A 21,948-nucleotide genomic window follows, 5' to 3' on the forward strand; every position below is an offset into this window, starting at 1 on the left:
CAACGGGGAGCAATCCCCGAGGTGCAATTTTGAGACATAAGGGGAGCATCCTGTGAAAGGGGTTCTTCCGAGGAAGATGAGGGATGATGGAGCCCAGAGAGCAGTTTGTGAAGGGATGAGAAATGGGGATGCAATTCACAAAGAAGAGGTTGGGCGTTAAGGGGCTGAAGGGGGTCAGTGCTGGGCGTGAGGAGTCAGGGAGGTTTGGGCCGTGTGGAGGTGAAGGTGAAGTGAGGGTTTTCCCTTCATGGTCTCACATGCCATCCATTCCTCTGCAGCAGACCCAGGCCTCCAGCATCCCCAGAGCCCTGCTTCACATCCAGCATGCCCATTCTTCACAATAATCAGCTCGGAATTACTGGCTGCTGCTGACACAAGCCTGGAGAACCACAGCACGCCACATTACCAGGCCTACCACAGATGTTACGCTGCACAAAGCCAGGAGCCACAGCACCCTGATCCCTCACCTGGTCATGCCCTGCTGCTCCTGCTGGATCTGCTTGGCCAGAAACCACTGGCCAGAGTTGTCCCCACCGATGGCGTCTCCTGGCCAGGCAGCACGAGGTGGAGATGGGGCAGGGGCAGGAGCCGGCTGCAAAGCAGAAGATTAATTAAGAGGCTGTGCCACTGCCTCGCTGTGATCTCAGTAACTGAACCGTTAAAGTGATTTATTCTTCGCAGGGTAATTACATTCCCCCTCTCTCTTTATCCATCCCCTGATCTGTGCTGCACACACACACAGTCAGGAGCAGGCGTGTGCTCCATGAGTTGATGTGTCAGAGGGGAGATGGCCTGGCTGCCCCTTCTGCTTCCTGTGCCTTGGTGTTACAGCTTCTGTAGCACACAGAGATGTACTGTTTGTGTGGATTGTGTGCTGTTTGTGTGGATTGTGTGCTGTTTGTGTAGATTCAATGTTTCCAGACTCTTGCACGGTTCTGAGATGTCCCCATGAACCACTGTGGCCAGACACAGCAGTGCTGCAACATCACTGATTTTGATTCAGAGTTTCCAGCCTGGCTTTGTATTGTGTTAGCAATACCCATTTCTGCTGCGTTCTGTGCTGTCAGTCGTTTTTAAAGCTGCATTTCACATGGACAAGTTTGGGAAACTCCTATGCAGAGCTCTCATCCTAGCAGTCCCAGTGCAGGCAGGAATGAGTAGGAGCCTTTAGAATCAGAGAACAATAGAATCATTAATATAGGAAAACATTTTTAAGATCAAGTCCAACTGTTACCCCAGCACCACCACCATGTTTGCCACTAAACCGTGTCACCACATGTTTTTGAACATTTTGCAGGGCTGGAAACACTTACAGCATTTTAGAGCATCTATTTAGAGTACTAGAAATAGTATTTTTCAGAGGAACCATCCTTTTTCCTGTGAAATCTTTCATTTATTAATAAAAACTAGGCATTCAGTACAACCGTATTCTCTCTTAAAACGCTGCATCCTTTACTCTTTAACACCGTTTTCTGGGCACGTCAGTCCCCTTTTCTGGCCCAGCTGCTTCCACACACAGTTGCACGTCACGCTTTTCCCTCGGGGCCGTGCAGCCTGGCCGCCCGCCCGCTCCCTGCTCAGGCCTGTCCTGCTTGCGGGTGCTCCTTTCGGGCCGGAAACATTAGAGGGAGCTGGAGACTCGCTGTGCCCTGCTGGATGTGGCTGATGACTGGCAGGAATGGTCTGGAGGCGCGTCCCAAGCGCCGGGGAGCACCGGCGGTGTGATCCCGCACTTCTCCAGCTCCAGGAGTGCTGCAGAAGCACCACCGAGGAGCTCCTGCCCTGCCTGGGAGGTGCAGGATCATCCAGCCCAGCCCATGCTGCTGAAGCTTCTTCACCAGAGAATTCCGTGCTCCAAAATCCCAGCAAATTCATCCTCGACAAACTGTGGTGCCTCCGAGGGGTCGGTGTGCCTGCCACAGAGGATGGGTGCTTCTCCGTGGCATGGGGAAGGGGTTCTGCACCCATTCAATCCTGACCTTCCCAGCACCACCAGGCTGCTCTGTGCCGTGCTCTGCCACCCTGCATCAGACAGATCCTGGTTATTCAGCCTGTGGTGAGTTAATCAGGGTGATTTGTGTTGTGGCAGGAGCCAGAGGCTTAACTCGGGACCAGTGTAAGGAAACACGGCCGTGGATATCAGGGATAATGGCCCAGAGACCTGTGTGGGACACTCACCATGGCGCTGTGGGATGGGGTGAGGGGTTTGCTGCAGCACCTCAGCACCAACACCACAGTGATCAGTGGTATGTTAGACCAGAGAAATAAAAAGACAAGTGTCATACAGGAGACTTTACCAACCCAAAAATAAACCTGCAAAAGCAAACGCTCCTATAAAAGGCCTGGCGTCATTATTTCTGGGTCTGGTAAGCCAACAGATTCCTTCAGAGATCAGGCACTGGCCAAAGGCAGTGCTGTTTTAGCAGGGTCATTCACAGGGTGAACAAAAGCCTCACCCCAGCAGTAACCCTGGACAGGGAAATCGCTGGGGTTCAGCTGGTGGGATGAAGGCTGACCCCATCCAGGGCTTGACACAAAGGGTCTCACAAGGCTATGAGCAGCTGGAATGAAACTGCAGTGGGACTGGAGTGCTCAGAGTTGGATAGCAGAGAACATCTGGCTTTCCTTCACCTCGTGGAGGCAGAAAAAAAAAACATTTAGAATGTGTGCTCCAAGCAAAAGCTGGAAATGTGCGTCCCGAGCAAAAGCCAGGCAGAGGCAGCTCTCCCCTGGCTGAGCAGCTCACCTCAAAGGAGGCATTTTAGGGTGTAAGGAAGCTCTGAGGAAGACTACATGGCAAAGACAGAAACATCCCCAGTGTGAGCCAGAGGAGAGCAAAGTGGGACCTGCCAAACCCTGTGCCTTAGCACCAAGCCTTGGTCTAAACCTCCAGGTAGGTGAGAAGGTGACTCATGAGGCCCAGGGCCCGCTCCAGCCATGGGCACAGCTCTCCTGAGTTTTGGGAAAACCTGACCCTGCTGTGCTCCTGCTGACTGACCACAGCTGCCATTGCCCCTGCAATTCCACCCAGAGCTGGATCCAAAATTCACACTTCACCATCCAAAACCACCAACAAGGCACCTGCTGTGCCACTGCCACCGAGGCTCCTGGTGCAGAGGGAGCAGTCACAGGAAACACAGGCAGGGCCAGACCCGTGTGCTGGGCTCTGCTGGGGTGCACATCGCTCACTCCCTGTCATGACTTCAGAGGGAGAACCTGCACACACCAGTCAAAATCCCACCAAAATGGCACATCCCACCAAAAAACCACCCCAGACTGCTTTGTTTGGGTTGCCTGGATAGGAGACATGATTTTCTGCAAAATGCACAGGAGTTCTTTCCTTCTCTGCCCCCTCCCAGAAAACATTTTAAAAGCACGAAAAGGATTTTTTTTTTTAAACCAGAACAGCTGTTTTTCATCAAAACACACTTCACACCTTCCACTCCACATTGCCCAGTGCGGGTTTGGGGGTCACCGATGGTTCAGGAGAGCAGCCTGGTCTGAGGGAATGCATGTTGCTCACTCAAGGGTGGTTTTGTGGGGAGATGTTGAATCAAAATGTTTGCTAATCACCCAAATCATCATGTGTCACCAGCAGAGCCGGGCTCAGACCCAAAATACTGAAGACACTTCATCTTTGCTCCTGCCCAGCTGCCTCAGTGCCCTGGGCTGAAGCCAGATGTGACCCCGCCGGCCACCCCAGCCCTGCAGCCACTCAGATCCAACCATGACCTGATGGCTCCATTAAATCCTGAAGACAGGCAGACTGGCATGAGCCACCACGTCACCCAATGCCTGGCTGACCCCCTCTGTCAGCCAGCCCACCCCGGTGGCCCTGCAGTGGCCCCTTCCCTCTGGGAGCATCATTGCTGCTCCTGCTGCGGGGCTTTTCTCCAATGCAAATCCACGCCAGGGTATTTATAGCGCCCTTATCCCAGCAGAGCCTATTTTGGGCTGATGCTCAGGCACCAGAGCAGCACAGGTTATTTTAACCCAGCGCTGGGTTATTTTCAGAGCTGCCCTTCTCTGCACGTGCTCAGAAATGGTTTCCAACTATCAGGCCCTTTTTGGGTTTGGGGAAACTGGGGAAAGGGGAGAAGAGTGACCATGCAAAGGAATTTCAGAGATTTAAAGTTAAACCAGCATCTGCAGCAGAGCTGCCTGTGACACACCTGTCTGGGATCCACCTGGAATCTTGGAAGGCGGACTGTCTGCAGGATAGCCCTTGAGCAAACGGCAGGAGGGGAAAGATTTCTGGAGCACAGAGCTGAGGGCCCAATGACATGCAGTGACATGCCCAGTGACACAACACGCAAGAGACAAAGGAGAGCCAAGAGCTAGATGCTCCGAAAACGTCCAGGGTCACCAGCTGGTGGCCCTAGGCCCAGGAGGGAGCAATGGCTTTGTTCCACAGAGGCAGGAACAGCGCCACGGCATGGGACATGCTCCTCATCCTCTGCATGCAGGGAACCCCAGCTCTGTTCTCACCACATGCCATCCTGGAACAGCCAGGGAGGGGAGACTTCTGGAGCCACCCTGTCCTGATCCAGACACTGCAAGAAGCAACTGCAGTATTTACCAAGCAGTCAGGCTGGAGTTTCAGCAGTGTTGCAGTGGGGCTCGCTCAGCTCAGAGCTGGGAGCAGCAGCTGGGCCGTGGCAGAGCCCACAGCCCGTTCCCCAACCCAGGGGTGCCATGGATGGCATTCTGCCAGGGCAGCAGCCCATGGCAATAGCATCCAGAGGGATCCAGCTCCATCCCCCAGCATAGCAGCAGGGCTGGAGAAGTCAGGATTTTTATTTTTTTTTCTGTTAAATCCCACAAGGTCTTGCCTTGTCCATGTAAGAAAGCTCAGCAGGGCCTCTACAGCCCTTTTCCCTCACCCTTAGCCTCAGCCTCCTGTCCCCAGTGCCTTCCCTATGCCACCCCACCTTCCTCTTGCCTCAGTGTCCCTCTCTGCCCCGTGGAGGGATGTGCCAGGGGTGTCTCGGGGGTGGCAGGGCAGTCCCAAGGCCACTGGGTTCAGCTGGCAGGGAGCACAGCCCTGCCCCGTGACCTCCAGCTCCCATTGGGATTGAGAGGATCACGCCACCCGCTGGGAAAAGTGAGTCAGGGCCTGAGCCACTGCCAGCCCCTATTCCTGGCATCCCACCCCAGCCACACTCCCAGCCCCGTGGGCCAGCAGCAAGTAAAAGTTGGGAAGGATTATGGTGGGAGGAGCCCCTGGATGAAGTTCCACCCACCTCCCCAATTTACCCAATCCCCCTCCCCAACTCTTGCCCCATCTGCCACAGCCCCTGCCCACCATGTAGGTCTCAATGCATTTTTATTAAATTCTTACAAAACAGAATACAAAATTCTGGCATCAACAATTGTTATAAAGGAAAACTTCAATTCAGCTGTATCAGGTCACCTGGTACATACAGTAAAGTGCTTCTTTTTGTGTGTTTTTTTTCTCTTTTTTTTTGTTTTTTTTTTTTTTTTTTTTTTGTCCTTTTTTTTTTTTTTTTAGCATTTTCATTTTTATTTCCCAGCCAGCCCCCAAGCAGAGGCCGCTGTTGCACAAACCAACAGTGCGTTAACGTGACTCTTGTTGAACCAGCTTTGGCAGTCTTCATCAATTGTAAAGTGGAGAAAGTTTCTCCTGGTTTGATAAAAAAGAGTTAGCTTCACAGTAAACGTTTCTAACCAGTTCTAAGTCGAGTTAGTTGGCTGGAGGGAGGGTTGGGGGGGGAAGGAGAGGAAGCAAAAACACTTAACATTTCCAGCTTAAAAAAAAAAGAAAAAAAAAATTTGAAGTTGGTTTCCAAGATAGATGCTCTTTGGGGGGGAAAGCTTGGAAAGAGGAAGAGGAGGAAGAAGGATGTTGGCAAGAGGGGGTCGCTGGTGCTGGACCACGGGAGCATCTGTCTGGAAACCGCCCCGGGAGAGGTGCTGGCAGCAGGGAGGGACACCTGGCCCTGGCACAAGGGTATCCCCAGCCATCCCTGTCCCTCCAGGGCACCTCTGGGTGCCCAGCACTGCCACGAGCCAGGCTGGAGGTTTTCCAGTGGATCCCCAGCCCTAGAGGCATTTAAGGATTCTCTACCAATGCACAGCCCCAGCCATGGGTCAGCCCTGGTGCCAGGAGCACCGGGTCCAAACCAAACCCCACCCCAAATGTGAAGCTGAGCCCAGGAGGAGCTCTGATGCTCCCAGCACATCCTCCAACTCCCACAGCATCTTCTTGCTGCACATCCCCGGCCGAGGACACGCAGGGGGACACAGGCAGGGTCACCCAGGCCTTCCCCAGAGTGTGTGGTGTATTTTATACATATACAGATATAAAAGAGATCGCTCTTATGCATGGGGAAAAAGGGGTAACTCAGTTTGCCAACAAAAGCAGCACAGGGGACAGATAAATTTTGGAGACATCCCCCTGCCATCCCCTTCCCATGACTTTTTTGTTTTTTAAAAAAAGGCTGCGGCGTGCAGCATCAACGATAGCTTCACAATACCAGCTCAAGGCATCGCGTACTGTACATCATTCAAGTATTTCTTAATATAAGACAACAAAGAATTATCTACAACCGATAAAACAAAATAAGCTATAAAAAGTAACAATGTACAATCAAGATGGATTTTTTTTTTTTTCTTTCTGTTAAAGGAGGCCTCTCCAGGGTGTCCCGGTGCCTGTGGGGGGTCTCCCCTCACCACTGCCTTGCTCCTCCCCACCCGGCACAGGGGGACCGGGGACACACGGGGAAGAGGGAGATCACAAGTGTGAGGCAGTTTTGGGGGGTGGGATGGGGATGGAGTCACCCTCCCCAACCCCCCTGGGTGAGCAGAAAGGCTGAGAAGGGTGAGAGAAGATGGTCCCTGCCCTAAACTCCATCAACACCCGAGATCATCGTCTCCCAATATAACTCACACACACCTCCCTGAAACAAAAACAACATATATTGCATAGTATTGCTGTCAGCAGTCTTAAAATAAAAAGGAGAACTTTCTCTTTTTTCCAGAGACAGCAACTGTCTTCAGCTGAAGACCCAGGGAAGTCTGCTCCCCAGCTCAGAGCTCCCAATCCCTCCCCTGTGCACACGATGGGCCGAGGCTGCTTTTGCAAAATATAAAGCTCAAAGCAGTGGGTGGGAAGGGACGGGAGGTGGCTATGGAGGGAGCACTGTCCTCCCAGCGGGATGGAGGCTGGCAGTGGGTGCAGCCTGGTGGCTCAGCCCAAAGCAGTGCCTGCGGCAGGGAGCAGGGGCTGTCAGGGGGCTCTGGAGGCTGGTCTGGCCCCAAGCACAGGCATTGCTCACCTGGACAGACCCAAAAACCAGCCAAGAGGCTCCCCCTGACTCAGCATCCCGAGTCCTTCCCACCCCAAAGCAAACTCCAAGGAAAGGACAACACCATGCACGCCTGAACACACGTGAGCAGGGATGCACGTGTATGACCAAGCACACCAGCACTCTCCAGCCTCTGAAGACCCTGCTGCCCTGACCCCAAACCTTCCAGCCCCACATCCCAAGCTGTCCACACACTGCTCCCCTGTGCCCTGGCCTTTGGGTGCTGCCATGAGCCTGGCTGCTCACTCACAGGCACCCCCGGGGCACTGGGCACTCTCTGTGCACCCCAACCCTCCTGCCACAGCAGCCTCAGGGCCAGCCCAAAGCCATGGCAGGTCTCACTGTCCTGCAGCAGGTCCCGATGCTCTCTGAGGGGGTCCTTGCTTTCCCCAGAGCACACAATTCCCAGAGAGTGTTTCTGGCTGCTCTGGCCACCCTGAACACCTCATCCCCCTTGCACCTCCCCAAGGGCACAGCCACCAGCCCTTCCAAAACCCGGGGTGCAACACCTGACCTGGCACAAGAGCACAGCCCTGGATGCCCAAGCATCCCCCGGGGAGCCGCCAGCCGGAGCGTGGGAGGAAAGGAAGACATTTCTCCGTGCCCTGTAGAGAAGCACAGCTGGCAGTTCAAAACCAACAGTAATCAAAAAGGAAAGAAAGAAAAAAAAAAAAAAAGACAGAAATAAAAAGGGGTGTGAATAGCTTATTCTGGAAGGAGGCTGCCGAGGAGAGAGGGTGGGTTGGGTGCTGCTCCCTTGCTGGCACCGTCTCTCCCCAGCCCAAGCGGTTCCCTGCACAACGCCCACTGTGTCCCCAGGAGCAGAGCTGGGGACAGCACAGAGGGGCTCCCCACACCTCCACACCGGGCAGGTGCCTCCCGGGCCCCAGGAAGGGGTTTCTGTGGGATCTGCCCCAACATCAGAGAGAAACCTGCAGCTCTGAGGGGAGGGACAAGGTTAAAACGCAACTCCTGTTGTTGAAAACGCGACCGAGGGTCTTTTGTTCACAGTATGAAATGAGCTGAAATTGTCAAAGCAGCCGCGGATACAAAGAGTCCTTTGGTGTCGGGGAGGGGGGAAAATGTCAGAGGAGAAACCAAGAGCTGGGAAAACAAAAGTCTGTGTGTCTGTCAGATGTCCTTGAGTGTGCCCTGGGTGAAGCAACCTCACACTTGATTTAATACCTTTAAAAAAAAAAAAAAAAAGATCTTAAACAAACCCTCCCACCCCCAGACCTACAAGATCAGCAAAACCTTGGAAACCAGCCACAGGGACGAGTCCTGATCTTGTCACTAGCCAGAAACGGTGGGGTCAGGGGGGAAAGGGGAAGAAAGAAAGGAGAAGAAGGGGGGACATGGGGTACAGCAGGTGCGAGGGGCACTGCTCAGGCTTGGTCGGCCACCAGGACCAGCGGGGCCACCAGGTGCTGCCCAGAGGCCACTGCCTTGGCCAGGCTGCTCTTCTGCCGCCGCTTGGCCAGCTTGGACTCAGAGGGGGGGGAGAGCTGCATGGCCCGTGAGGTAGCTTTGATGATGATGGGTCGTGCTTCCTCCTCCACCTCTTCCTCCTCGTCCTCGTCGTGCCGTGTCAGCTGGCGGTTGACAGCGATGGCCTCAGCAGCAAAGGAGGTGAGCTCTTTGGCACTGCTGTTCCTGCAGGGGAGGCATGGGCTCAGGGGGGCGTGGGGGGCTGGTGGAGGTCGGGGTTAAATATGTGGGCGTCCCTTCTCATATGCTGGCCATGCCAGACTGGTCAGACACCAAAAATATGGCCCAAACCCAAAGTGGCGGGGCTGTGCAGACACAGAGTCTTGGCAGAGCCCCCAAAAAGCAAAAGGAATGGACAGTAGTGCTGAGGAGTGGAGTCAGGGTCAGGGGGCTGGGGGTTAATCCCAGGGCAACCCACACTCACCTCTGCAGGATGATGGGGGTTGGCAGGGTGTTGTCCGGGGCACACTGCAACAAAATGCAGCCAGTCAGAGCCAGGATTGTGCAGACAGGTGTTCCCCACCCCGGCTTTTGGGAGCAGAGAGCAAGGAGGGGACACCAACACTCACCCCCTGCACCCAGGGGTGCTCCAGGACCTGGGCTGCGCTGAGCCGCTTCTTGGCATCTCTCACCAGCAGCTTGGAAATGAGGTCTTTGGCTCCAAAGGAGATGTGCGCCCAGTCCTTGTCAGGAAACTCGTACTTCCCCTCCTGGATACTCTCAAAGAGCATGTTCTGAGCAGGGGGAGAAACAACAGGGCCTCAGGCAGGAGTGCTGCAGCCAAACCGGGGCTGGCTTTGGGCGCTGCTGGGGTGTCCCACGCACCTGGCAGGTGTGACACGCCTCGCCCCGGTCCCAGCCGCAGTCGGAGCCGCAGTGGCCCACAAAGGGGGGGTACCCGCTCAGCATGATGTACAGGATGACACCCAGGCTCCACAGGTCACAGCGCTTGTCATAGATGGAGGCCTCCTCGTTGAAAGCTTCCACCACCTCTGGGGCCATGTACTCGGCTGAGCCGCACTGCGGGGACAGGCGGGGTGAGCCCCGAAGGGTGGGGACCAACGGGGCAGGGTGGGCTGGGAGGGTCCTGCCACATCTCCAGGGCTGCACCTCTGAAGGGAAGCTGCAGACGTGGCTGCTCCCCAGCTTTCCTCCCACCGCATCACCCTGCTGGGTTTCCCACCACAGATGACGCCACAGACCCGCCTCTCTGGGGTCACCCAACAGCAGCTGCCACCCCGAAGGAAATAAAAAAAAGCCTAAAGGGCGCAAACCCATGGCGTTAAACAGCCACAGGACCCAGAGCACTGGCGCCACCCAACCGGCTCAGCCCCAGCGCCCGGAGCGGCCGCGGCACACGGCGGGACGAGGCTGCCGCGCCTCTTCCTCCCGGCACAGGCGGAGCGCCGCGCAGGAGCCGGGCCGGGAGGAGTTAACCCCGGAGCGGGGAGAGGCAGAGCCGGCGGCCCCATTCCCCTATCGCTCCAGGGACTCGGGGCCTTTCCAGCGCATGACCCGCAGCCCACACAGGCCCCGTGACCAGGGCAGAAAAGAGCTGCAGCCAGCAGATAATCGCCCCGTAACCAGAGAGGCCTCCCGACGAGGGGCCTCGGCAGCCGCAGCAGCTGATGCCACCGCAGGAAAACAACCCTCCCAGCCCCGGTCCCGGTGGGAATGCGGCGGCCGCGGCTCTCCGCCCCCCGGGGGCTGAGAACGGGGAAACTCGGGACACCTCAGGACTGGGATCCCGCCCCGGGAGGAAGGAGGGGGCCGGCCGCTGTGCACACGGGCTCGGCTCTGCCCTCCCCGGCACCTTCGCATCCCGAAAATAAACCGGGCCGCAGGGCGACACCCTGCACGGGGGGCGATAGAGGGGAGCGGGGCTTTCTGCAGGAGACGGGGGACAGCGGGGAGCTCTCGGGGCGTCCACCCCGCAGCCCGGAGGCTCGGCGCCTCTCCCTCGCCCAGGGGCCGGGGAAGCACGGCGGCCCCCGGCCCGGCGCTGACCCACTTCTCCCCGGCGGGCTCGGCGCAGCCGCCGCGGCTGCTCGGGCTGTTGCTAAGGCTCACGGCAGCCCGGGCGCTGCGCCAGCCCCTCCCCGGCCCCCCCGCGTTATGTAACCGCAGCCCGCCTGCCGCGGCGGGGGGGACGGGGGACACGCTGCATCAGCGACGGCAGCGATGAGCGGGGAGTGTCCATGCACAGCTCTGTTCCCGGGGCCTGCGGGGCAGCTGGGGGGGGTCCCCGGGGACAGGCTCACCCCTCAATGGGGGGGGCTCACACGCTTACCGGGGTGAGCAGCTCCGGAGTGGAGATGGGGGAGCAATCGCCGTTCAGTTTGATGCCACTTCCCAGGTCAAAGTCGCAGATCTTCACTGGGGAGACCTGGGGAGAGGGGGGAAGACATGGTCGGCGACCCCCCTGGCATCCCCCGGGAGCCACAGGCAGCACCCCGGAGACCACAGCCCTGTTTCCAGGCCACAGCTGCTCAATGCCAGGTCCTGTCATGCTTCGCACCACGCTGTGCTGTGGCATATGGGGGGTGTGTGTGTGTCCCTGGCAGGACTTGTTGTGTCTGTGTGTCCTTGGCAGAACCCTCCTGCACTCCCCACCTCAGGAATTACCCCACTGTGCCCACCCCACCCCAGGCAGCACACCCTGCTCCCAACCCTGGCTGCTCCCCGCTCACCTGGTCCAGGCTCTCACACAGGATATTTTCTGGTTTCAGATCCCTGTGTGCAATCCCTGGGGGCAAAAGAGCCAATGAGGGTAAAAATCCCCCTCCTACAAGACTGCTATAGTGTAAAGTCTGGGGGTGGCACAGGGACCCCTCCCTCCCTACCCCAAACCACTGCCTGCACCCTGGCAAAAGGCAAAATTTGCTGCTGGCCCTGAATCCCAACCAAACTGGAAGAACAGGATCTGCACCACAAAAAAACCCTTGTGATGCAGCTGGGCCTGACTCTGTGCGCTGGGATGGGCACTGTCCCCTGGGCAGGAGGGTGGGGGGAGGCAGTGACACCCCCGGGAGGCCCACTGCACCCCAGGGCGTTCTCAGTGGCACCTGGGGCGTCCCAGCTCACCTTTGTTGTGCAGAAAGTGCAGGGCGCTGGCGATATCCTGCACCACCACGCTGGCCTCCAGCTCGTTGAAGTGGCGTCTCCGGTGGATGTGGGTCAGGATGGAGCCTGTGGCCGGGTGAGAGCAGAGCTGGGGCTCGTGGGGGTCCTGGTGCCCCACCTCCCCCTGCCCTGGGGCCACACTCACCTCCCCTCATCTTCTCAAACACCAGGTAAAACCTCTCCTCCTCCTCGAAGAACTCAATCAGCTCCAGGACGTTTCTGCAAGGACCATGGCATCAGCCCAGCATCCCCCCAAAACACCTCCTGGGGACCCCCTCATCCAGCACAGGACCCCGGGAGGGATGCAGGATGGAAAACTGGGCTTGCAGTGATTGAAACCACACGGCCAGGGCCCCCCTGGCTGCATTCCAGGGGGGAGAGGGGCTTGCAGTGCTGGCTCTGCTCCTCCCTAATTGCTCACAGCCCCTCTTGGCTCGCTCGCCTGCCCCACACACAACCCCACACACAGCCCCACTCAGCAGCAGGGGCTCGGCCCTGCTCCAACTTGGCCACCGAGGCCCCGTCGTCACGGCAAACCACTGAACGTCCCCTCTGGATGCTCCACGGTGGCCAGCAGGGCCAAGGGGAGGCAGCGTGGGGCAGAGGGCAGCCTGGCCGTGACCCACGGGGGTCAGCCTCTCCCCGTGCCCACAGCGGGCGATGCAGCGGCTGCCCTGCCGTACCTGTGTCCCTGGCACTGATAGAGCATCTCCACCTCCCGGAAAACCCTGCTCCGGATGTGTCCCAGGCGCTTCTCGATGATCTGGAAGGCCAAGAGGGGGAGGCTCAGGGAGGGGCCGGGGCTCCCCTGCCCCAGCAGCGCGGGGACCCGCGGGGCCGGGCGGGGCAGGAGCCCGGCGGGGTGCAGGCAGCAGAACAGGCTGTTCCCGGCGCCGGTGCCAAGCGGCGGCCGCGGTGCCAAGCCGCTCCCTCCGGGGCCAGCAGAGCTCCACGTGAGGCTGCGGCACCGGCGCAGCAAAGGGCCCTGTGCCCCACTGGCCGCTGGCACAGCACGGCTGCCTGGCCATGCCGAGGGTGGACAGGGGAGCCCCTGTTACCTTACCCCAAACGGGAGGGGGCAGATGGGTGCTCTCACTGCCCTTTGGGGCACACAGAGCACTCCACCACCACCGCCCTCCCTGCTGCCTCAGCTTCCCCTCTGGGGCACCCAAAGGTCCCCACAGAGCGACCGGGGAGGTGAAGTTCCCACAGCATTTGGCTGAGTTTTGACACAAGGCCCATCCCCGAGTCCCCGTGCTGTGGTTTGGAGTCTATGGGGTGCAGGGCCATGGGACCACGATCCCTGACCCCAAAAGCAGCTGACTCACCCCAACCCCCTCCAGCACCTGCATGAGAGAGACCTCGCTGGAGCGAGCAGGAGGTGACCACCCTGCCAGCACCACGTGCCCCTGCCTGCCCCAAGCCCCCAGACACATCCCAAGTGTTAATTTAGTCTCCAGCATGCCCTCATTGACAGAGAGGGGAGCGTGGCCAAGGTGGGTCACCCAGGACCCCGAGCTGGGTGGTGCCAGAGGTCGCTGTGCCACCATCACAGCCCAGCCCTGCTGCATCCCTGCCCCTCTCCCTTCCCTCCAGCCCATAAAGCCGCAGTCCTGGGCCAGCATCAGATGGTCCTGGGAGCCGGGAGAGCCCCAGATGTGGAGGGCAGAAACAGAAACTGAGGCAGGGGGTGGGAGGGGGGTGGGTCTGCAGCCCAGCAGTGGAGCTTTACCTTCACCGCGTACTCCTTGTTGGTGATGAGGTTCACGCAGGACTGGACTCTGGCGTGGGCCCCTTCTCCCAGCACCTCCTCCTGCAGCTGGTAAACATCTGGCAGGGGAGAGGTTCACCTGAGCTGCCGGCCCCACTGCACAGAGCCTGGGGACACCAGGAGGGCTCAGGGGAAACCCCTGGGGTCCCTGAGCAGCCCCGCTCACCTTCGAACCTGCCAGAGAAGCTGTCGGTGGCTCTGCAGCGCTTCTTCTTCTTGTTCCTTTTCTTGGCGTCAGGGATGTCGATGGGTTGACTTGAAGGCATGTCTGTGCCAGAGCAAAGCCACCGCTGTCAGACATCCCTGTGCACCCACAGCTCCCCCAGCACCGCACGGCTGCCCCCAGAGCCCTCGGGGCCAAAATCCCAGCGGGAAGGAGGGGAGGAGCCCGGCTGGGATGGAGGCCCATGAGGAGGCACCCGCCACTCACCGGGACGGGGCGGGCACTCGAAGTTGAAGACAGGCTCCAGGTGGTTGGACTGGTCGAACTCCAGGTCGAAAGGGTTTTGCCCCTGTGGGAGTCAAGAGCAGGAGTGAGGTGGCAGTTGCTGGATCAGCCACCACCGGCTGCCACCCTGAGCCCAGCACAGACACACAGCCCGGCATGCTCCGGCTCCTGGGACACATTCTGCTCACTGCCCCATCGTGCAAGACACCAGCTCGTGGTGGGACACGGCAGCGCTCCAGGGAGAGCCAGAGGACGAGCAGGAAGGCTTTGACCACATCTCCTGATGTGGAAGCTGCTGCGGGGTCACTCCTCCAGCCAGCCCCAGGCCAGCACATGGGGGATGATGAGAGGGACCGCAGCCACCCACACCAACCCAACCCCAAATCTCCACCCAAACCTGAACCACAGTGAGGTAGGAGGGGGAGGAAGAGAAGCCACACGGCAAGTCAGGCTCCAGAGCCACCCCTCCATGTCCTCCCAGCTCCCTGCAAGGTCACAGAGGCTGGAGCCTGCTCTGCCCTGCTCCAGTGGACATCGTGTCCACCAAGCTGCTGGACACCCCCGACGCCAGAATCAGGCCTCACTCTAAACCCTCCTGCACCCCGGGATCCATGGAGGGCATGGGACCCACTCCTTCCCCCACCCTGAACTCCAGTGGCACCCGAGGGGACATGGGGACCCTCTGCTTCCTGCTCCCCTGAGCCACCCATGGGACAGGGCAGTGCTAGGGGCAAAAGGGCCCCGTCCTCCCCAGGATTATGAAATCTGTTTGGGTGGAGGTGGCAGCTCCAGCGGCGTTCCCAAATCCGCCCGGTGCCCGGGCCGGCTGCCAGCCCCAGCACGGCCAGCCCTGGCCACCGCCAGAAACACCCAGAACACTCCTGTTTACTGCAGCCTGGGGGGGCCGGGGGTCCCCAGCCACAACGGGGGGAAGGTTCACCCCAGGAGCACCCCCACACCAAGCACCACTTTGGATCTCCGGGGCCAAAACCCTCCTGTGCTGCATTTTGCCAGGTTTCCCCCCACCTCAAAACCAGGATTTGGGGAGAGCAGCATCGCCCCGCAGCTGCTGCCCCCCGGGACGAGCCCCGGCAGGATGGGGGGTGAGGCCTCCGGGAGAGGCTCAGGGTGTACGGGGGGCAGGGGAAATACGGGGGGGCACTTGGGGGGCAACAGCGGGGCAGGGGGCCCTGCCAGCTGCCGCAGCACTGCCACACAAAGGTCTGGGGGATGGGAGGCTGCGTACGGGCTCCATCAGCACAGCCGAGGTGTCCCCCCCGCCTCCATCCCCAGCTACCGCGGGGGGACACAAACCCCGGTCGGAGGCCACCTGAGCACGAGCGGGGGTCGCTGCAATGAGGGGGCGGGTTTGGGGACCCCCCCCGCACCCCGGAGCTGCAGCAAAACCGAACAAAGGACCCCCCAAGCCACAGCCAGAAAGCGGCTCGGGAGAGGGGGAACCGAATGGAGCGGACTACAGAGACCCCCCGCACAGCCCGAGGTGACAGCGGCACGGGGGACGGGGGGTGACGGGCCCGGGCCGGGGGTGCCCAGGGCATCCCTGGGCAGGCGGTGCGGCAGGAGCGACCCTCGCACGGTCCCACCGGGCCGGGCCTGGGGAGCCCGGAGACCACCCCCACATCGCTGCCGAACCAGGACGAAGGGGTGCAACGGGGCGGGGAGAAAGTGCAGCCACCCCACCCACGGGGGATCCCCGTGGGAGCTGCAGCATCCCAGCAGCCAACCCAGGGAGGGTGGGGGAGACACTGATCCAACCCCCGGGAGCACCGCGACCTCCGGGACGGGGGTACAGGGGGGTTCCCCTGCTCGGTTTGGGTGGCAGCGCCCCCGGAGCTCCTCAGCCTGGGGCAGGGAGCGGCCGGGCCCCCTCTGTTCCCGGGCAGGGGATGCGGCGATGCGGGCGCACCCCGGCCCCGGAGCCCCCTCCCACTCGAGCATCCCCGCGGGGGCGGGGAGCAGCCCCTTACCTTAAAGGAGCGGTGGAATCCCGGGATCTCTGATTTCTTCTGCACCATCTTGCTGCGGGGGGGGACGGGGGGCGGCGTTGCTGGGAGAAATGAGGGGGGGGCGGCAAAATATAAAAAAAAAAAGGGGGGATGGGGGGAGGGAGGCGGAGGGACGGGCAGAGCCGGAGGGGAGTCCGGGGGGTGGCCGAGACCTGCGGGGAGAGGAGGGGGCGGCAGGGGGGTCAGGCGGCTGCGGCCTCCCCCGGATCGTGCCCGGTTCCGCCCCCGAGCCCCCCGGCGCGGCGCTCACCGGCGCGGCCCCGCAGAGCCGCCGCTGCTGCTGGTGGTACCGCAGCCCGCACCGCCGCCCGCTCCGCTCCGCGCCGCTCCGCCGCCGCCGGGGGGGGACGCGCCGCCCCCGCCCCCGCCGCCTTTATAGGGACGGCCGCGGCCCCGCCCCTGCCCGGCCCCGCCCCCCGGCCCCGCCCACACCCCCGCCGCGCCCCGGGACGGGGACACCCCGCCGGGGACACGGGCGGCGCCGGGGGCACACGAACAGCCCCGCCGGGAGTCACAGATACCCCCCCGGACATGCCCGCGGCACCCCCCGGGACCCCCCCAGAGCGCCGGGCACACACCGGGTTAAACGCCTCCCCCAGGGCACCCCCGCACACAAACACCCCCCCGGACACGCCAACAGCCCCCCGGACACCCCAATTCCTCCTGGGGACACAAAGACCCCCTCCCCCCCCGGCACTTACTGGGCAAACAGCTTTCCTAAGGGGACTCCCCCCAAACGCCCCCCGGGAACACCCACACCCCCTCCCCGGGCACCCACCCGGGACATCATCCCCCCGCACAGCCTCTGGGGACACCGAACCCCCTCGGGTATCCCCCTGCTGCACCGGGGCACCCTCTGTGCTGCTCCGGGAACCGGGACCCCCCCGGCACCCTCCTGTGCTGTGGGGGAGGCTGGGGACACCCCTCGGAAGGGTCCCTGCACCCCCACACCTGGCACCCCCCTGTGTTGCACCCCTTTGCCACCCCCCAGTGCTGTACCCGGGGACAAGGACCCCCCTGCCACCCCCCTGTGCTGCACTCAGGCACAGGGACACCCCCCCTGGCACCCCCCTGTGCTGTACCCATGGACAGGGGCACCCCCAGGGCCCTCCAAATTCCACCCAGAAAGGAGGGCACCCCCTCGCATCCCTCAGACCCCCCCTGCACTATTTTAGGGGACAATGACACTCCCAGGGCGCCCCAATTCCCCTCCCCACCCCCGCACCCCCTCCCTTTCGGACAGGTTTGGGGACCAGGACGGGGACAGCCCCGGACACTCAGAGACAGGGACACCTCTTGGGGATCCCCCTGCACCGGGACAAGGACAGTCGGGTTCCGTGTTCAGAAGGCTGATGGCAGGGGAGTGGGGGTCCCCTGAGCCCCCAGCCCACCCAGGTCACGAGTGGGGCACAGCTCGGCCCGGCCTGCACCGAGGGGGGGCAGAGCAGGGGGGGCACGTCCCTGTGTCCCCGCGGGCCACCGTGGCTGTGGGGAGCAGGGTCGGGAGCAGGACCCCCCGTCCCGGGGAGCCCGTGGGAGCCCCTCACCACGCGTGTGTGCGACTGTCCCCCCCCGGCCCGTGTGACGCCAGCGGGGGCTGAGAACAGACGCGCTCGTTGCGCGCAGCGGCTGCGCCCGGGCCGATGGCTGCGGCACCGCGGTGACTTCACCGCCCGCACCGCGCATTGGCTGCGCCCGCCGCCGCCACGGCACCCCCGGAGCCCCGGCACCGGCACCCCCGGAGCCCCCTGTCACAGCCGTGGGCACCTCCAGACTCTCCCACCACTGCCACCAGCACCCTCGGAGCCCCCCCCAACACTCTTGGCACCCCTGGACGCCCCCGTCGCCGCCATCGCCGCCCCTGGAGCACCCCGAGCCCTCCCATCACTATCGGCATCCCTGGGGCCGGCCCCCCGCCCACTATCGGCCTCTCCAGACCCTCCTCGGCACCGGCATCGGCACCCCTGGAACACCCCCATCACTGCCATCGGCACCCCTGGAACACCCCCATCACTGCCATCGGCACCCCTGGAACACCCCCATCACTGCCATCGGCACCCCTGGAACACCCCCATCACTGCCATCGGCACCCCTGGAACACTCCCATCACTGCCATCGGCACCCCTGGAACACTCCCATCACTGCCATCGGCACCCCTGGAACACTCCCATCACTGCCATCGGCACCCCCGAGGCCCCCCCGGCACCACTGGCACCCCCAGACCCCTCCTCACTGCCATCGCTGCTCTCAGCGCCCCCCTCACTGCTATCAGCACCCCTGGGACCCCTCCCCATCTCCACCGGCCCCCCCAGACCCCCCTCAGTGCCCTCGGCACCTCCCCTTCCCCCTGACCAGCCGCAGCCCCCGGCCCTGCTCTGCCCCCCGCCCTTCTCCCCAGCTGCTGGGGGGTGTCTGGGGGGGACTTGCATCATCCCAAAGCCTGGTGCCAGCCTGGCATGGGGTCACCAGGGTGGGGTCCTGGCCATTCCCCTCCCCAAACCTGCCGAAATTCCTGCTTTTCCCGGCCCTAATGGTTTCTCCTGCCTCCCGCGCCGGGACGCTTCCCGGGCCTTTGTTTGTTAATGATGCTAACGAGGTTAATCCGGACTGGGGGCGGGGGTGTGAGTGGAGGTGCCCCCACTATTGGGGGGTATAGAGGGGCACTGGGACGGTCCCTGCCCCTCCTGGGGCTCCTGGAAGCCAAGCACTCCCAAACTGTGCCCGCCACCATGTAGGTCACGGAGCTGGGAATGACAGGGCAGCACAGCCGCAACCCACAGCCCTGGGGCCACCCAAGGGTGCCTGGCGTGGTGGGGATGCCCAGGGCTGGGCTAGGGGCTCGCCCAGCCCACGGGGGTCCCTGTCACTGTGTGGGATACTGGGGCAGTGGCAGTGTGTTCACTGTGTGTGATGTGTGTGACACGCGTGCTGTGTGCTGGCTGCAGGTCACGTCACCTGCATGTCCTCTGCGTGCTCCCCACATGTCACTGTGCCCCTTCTGCACACCCAGTGTGTGCTCAGTGCCCACCTCCTGCTCCCCGTGTGGCCCTGGTGTCACCTTGGTGTGTTTGCCCCCTGTGCTGGTCACACATGCCTTGCACACTCAGTGTGCACTCAAGGGGAGCGTACACACACCAGCCAGGTGTGGCAGCAACGTTGGGTCTCTGCAGCCGGGCACAGGGACACTGGGACAGGCTCCTCTTCCTAGGCTTCCCTTCCCTGTCCCTGTGGAATTGGCTGCCGTGGAATTGGCTGCCATGGAATCTGCACAAAACCACACACGTGTGCAAGGCCAGAGTGTCAGCCCAGGGGTGTTTGCACAAACACACACACACACACACACACACGTGATCATGTGTTGTTTTTTTGCCTGCATGTGTGTTCATCCTGGTGTAGCACCCATGCTTCTCCCACAGGAGCAGGGCTCTCCCTTTCACCTGCTGGGTGCAGGGTCCTGCCAAGGTGTGGGGCCACAGCAGGTCCCTGCACTGGTGGCTCCTGCTGTGGGGACACTCGTGCCTGGGGACAGTGGGAAGGGCCCTGCTGGCCCCAGGCAGTGCTGGCAGCTCACCAGCCACAGCTCAGGGCTTCCTAATGTTTTTCCAGGGAAAGACGAATTTCAGTGCAATAGAGCCCCCCAATGCCCTCCCTCCTCCTGATCACATCCAGTGGCCCAGCGGTGCAAACACGAGGCTGTCAGCAGCCAATTCCCCGTGTCCTAGTTCTCCCCAGGATCCACAAATGGTGTCCCCAAGGTGTCACCTATCCTCACACCTCTGCATTCCACCAGGACCCACAATCTTGTGGGGTCTCCAGGAGCTGTCGGAGCCCCACACTCCAAGACTGGCTGAGGGAAAACAGGAAAGCGAGTGGGGCTGTGCCGGAAGGCAGCTATTGTTGGCCAGGGAGCAGAGGGAGCATGAGGGGCCAGAGGCATCGTGGCCACCCTGTCACCCCTCTGAGCCACTCGTGGCTGCCCACTCCCCCCTGGATGTGCCCCAGTGTGGGCAGGCAGCTGCTCAGGGCTGTCCAGGGCTTCCCCTCCCACCCCACTGCTCTGCTTTGGAAGGGAAAATAAATAAATCTCCTTTTTCCGTGTGCTACTTCCCCGGCCTAAGGAGGGCCCAGCTTCCCGCCCCTGGAAACAGGAGGATTTGGAACCCTGGCTCTGTGTCAAACGAAAAAATCCTGCAAAAACCCTGGAATTTCCTGCTGAGCAGAAACAGGGAGGTTTGACACTCCTGGTGCTGGGGCGGGACAGGAGGGGAGGTCGGGACAGGGAACACGAGGGACACAGGGGACCCCCCGACCACCACCACCGCACCCAAGGCACACACGGGCTCACGGCTGAGCTGATTCCTGAGCTGGTGGATCCTCCATCTTCCTCCTCTATTTGAAGCCACCGGGAGAGTTTTGGCAGCTCCTGCCAGGCCTCCAGTGCCCCCCAAGTCCCCACCCTGCCACCGTGGGGCTCTCCCAGGGACACAGCCCTGGTGCCTCACCCCAGGGGCTGGGGTGAACCCTGCTTGGCTTTCCCAGCTCCTGCTTTACCCACACATTTCAGGGCTGCCCCCTTGCCCAGGAATGTCCCAGCAGAGCTGCTCAGGGTGTCTCAAGGACACGCTGTGTCAGCTGGGGGAGAGGCAGAGAGAGGAGGGGTCACATGGAGGGGGTGGTGGTGTCATGCCTCAGTTTCCCCAGCTGGAAGAGGTGCCATAAGGTGAGAGTAGCTGGAACTCAACACTGAAGCTGCAGGGAAATGCATCCTGAGGGAGGGTACAAACAGACCTGGGGTGCTTTTACCCCCAAAAAGCCCTTCAAGGGAGATGCCAGTTCAATGCAGAGCATCCTCCCTCTCCTGTCACCCAGTCCTGGCCCTGACACCCCACATCAGCCAAAATCAGGGGACAAAAACATGGAGATGATGGGACTGGAATGGGGCTTGGCCCAGGGATCTACTGGAAAGACGGACCAAGTTCCTCCAGGAGGGAAATCCCTGCAGCCCCCAAAACAAGGTGCAGGAGCTGCAGGAGCTGTGGTTTTGGGGTGTCTGGGAGATGGGCAGGGAGAGGGCTCATGCTGTGCCACAGTGGGAGTCCTGTCTTAGCAGGTAGCAGCAAAAGGGAAAAAAGCATTTACAGGAGGACTTTAAATACCCCAGGCTCTTTTCACTCTCCCCCATGTTTCCAATTCCCTGGGAAGGGGGAAATCTGCAGCAGCAGCCCTGGCCCACTGCAGCTGGGTCACTCTGGGGAAGCTCCAGGAGTGCAGGGAGGTGGCAGAAGAGGTGCAGCCTGGCACGTTGCATATTTTTCTTAGAAGGAGCAGAAAAACTCCCAAACCACCAAAAAATTCCCCCTGGTCCCTTGGAAAGGGCACTGAAACCACAGCAGGGCCTGCACACCCTGTGCTGGAGGCGCCAGTGGCTGTGTGCTGGCAGTCTCTGGGGTCAGCAGAGATTTATTGACCAGGACCAAAAATGATCCTGGGGCCCCTTCTCCTGGTAGAGCAGCGGGTGAGGAGGGACCTGCTGTCCCTGTGGGGCCTGAGCAGCAGGTGCCCTCGGTATCAGTGTCACCCGCGGGGATGGGACATGTCCTCCCTGCTCCAGCATTTTCCCAGAAGCATTCCAGGTCCTGCCCATGTTCCTGGAGCTGCTGGCCCCTGGCCTGGCCTGTGCCATACAAGGGAGAAGGAGCACGTGCCATGCTGGTGACTGTTCCCTTGTCCCGGGAATGGCTGTCACCTCCTGCATGGAGCCCA

General features: G+C 61.1%; 1 protein-coding gene across 2 annotated transcripts; it reads right to left on the bottom strand.

Annotated features, from left to right (window-relative positions):
• Positions 1-1,371: 1,371 nt before the first annotated feature.
• On the bottom strand, positions 1,372-16,524 carry MKNK2 (MAPK interacting serine/threonine kinase 2). 2 transcript variants are annotated; one of them, XM_066336502.1, is made up of 14 exons: positions 16,436-16,524; positions 16,147-16,337; positions 14,141-14,222; positions 13,877-13,978; positions 13,672-13,769; positions 12,623-12,702; positions 12,085-12,158; positions 11,901-12,005; positions 11,507-11,562; positions 11,107-11,202; positions 9,642-9,836; positions 9,386-9,550; positions 9,241-9,284; positions 1,372-2,022 (listed from the first exon to the last, which is right to left on the bottom strand). In XM_066336502.1, the coding sequence occupies exons 2-14, from the start codon at positions 16,192-16,194 to the stop codon at positions 1,872-1,874; spliced, it is 1,296 nt and encodes a 431-aa protein (XP_066192599.1). In that variant the 5' UTR covers positions 16,195-16,337; positions 16,436-16,524; the 3' UTR covers positions 1,372-1,871. The 2 variants fall into 2 exon arrangements, with proteins under 2 accessions (XP_066192599.1, XP_066192597.1); XM_066336500.1 differs by lacking the exon at positions 1,372-2,022 and adding an exon at positions 5,310-8,981.
• Between the last annotated feature and the right edge of the window lie 5,424 nt (positions 16,525-21,948).

Source organism: Sylvia atricapilla, chromosome 26 (assembly GCF_009819655.1).
Source record: "Sylvia atricapilla isolate bSylAtr1 chromosome 26, bSylAtr1.pri, whole genome shotgun sequence".
In the NCBI taxonomy this organism is placed as follows: Eukaryota; Metazoa; Chordata; class Aves; order Passeriformes; family Sylviidae; genus Sylvia; species Sylvia atricapilla.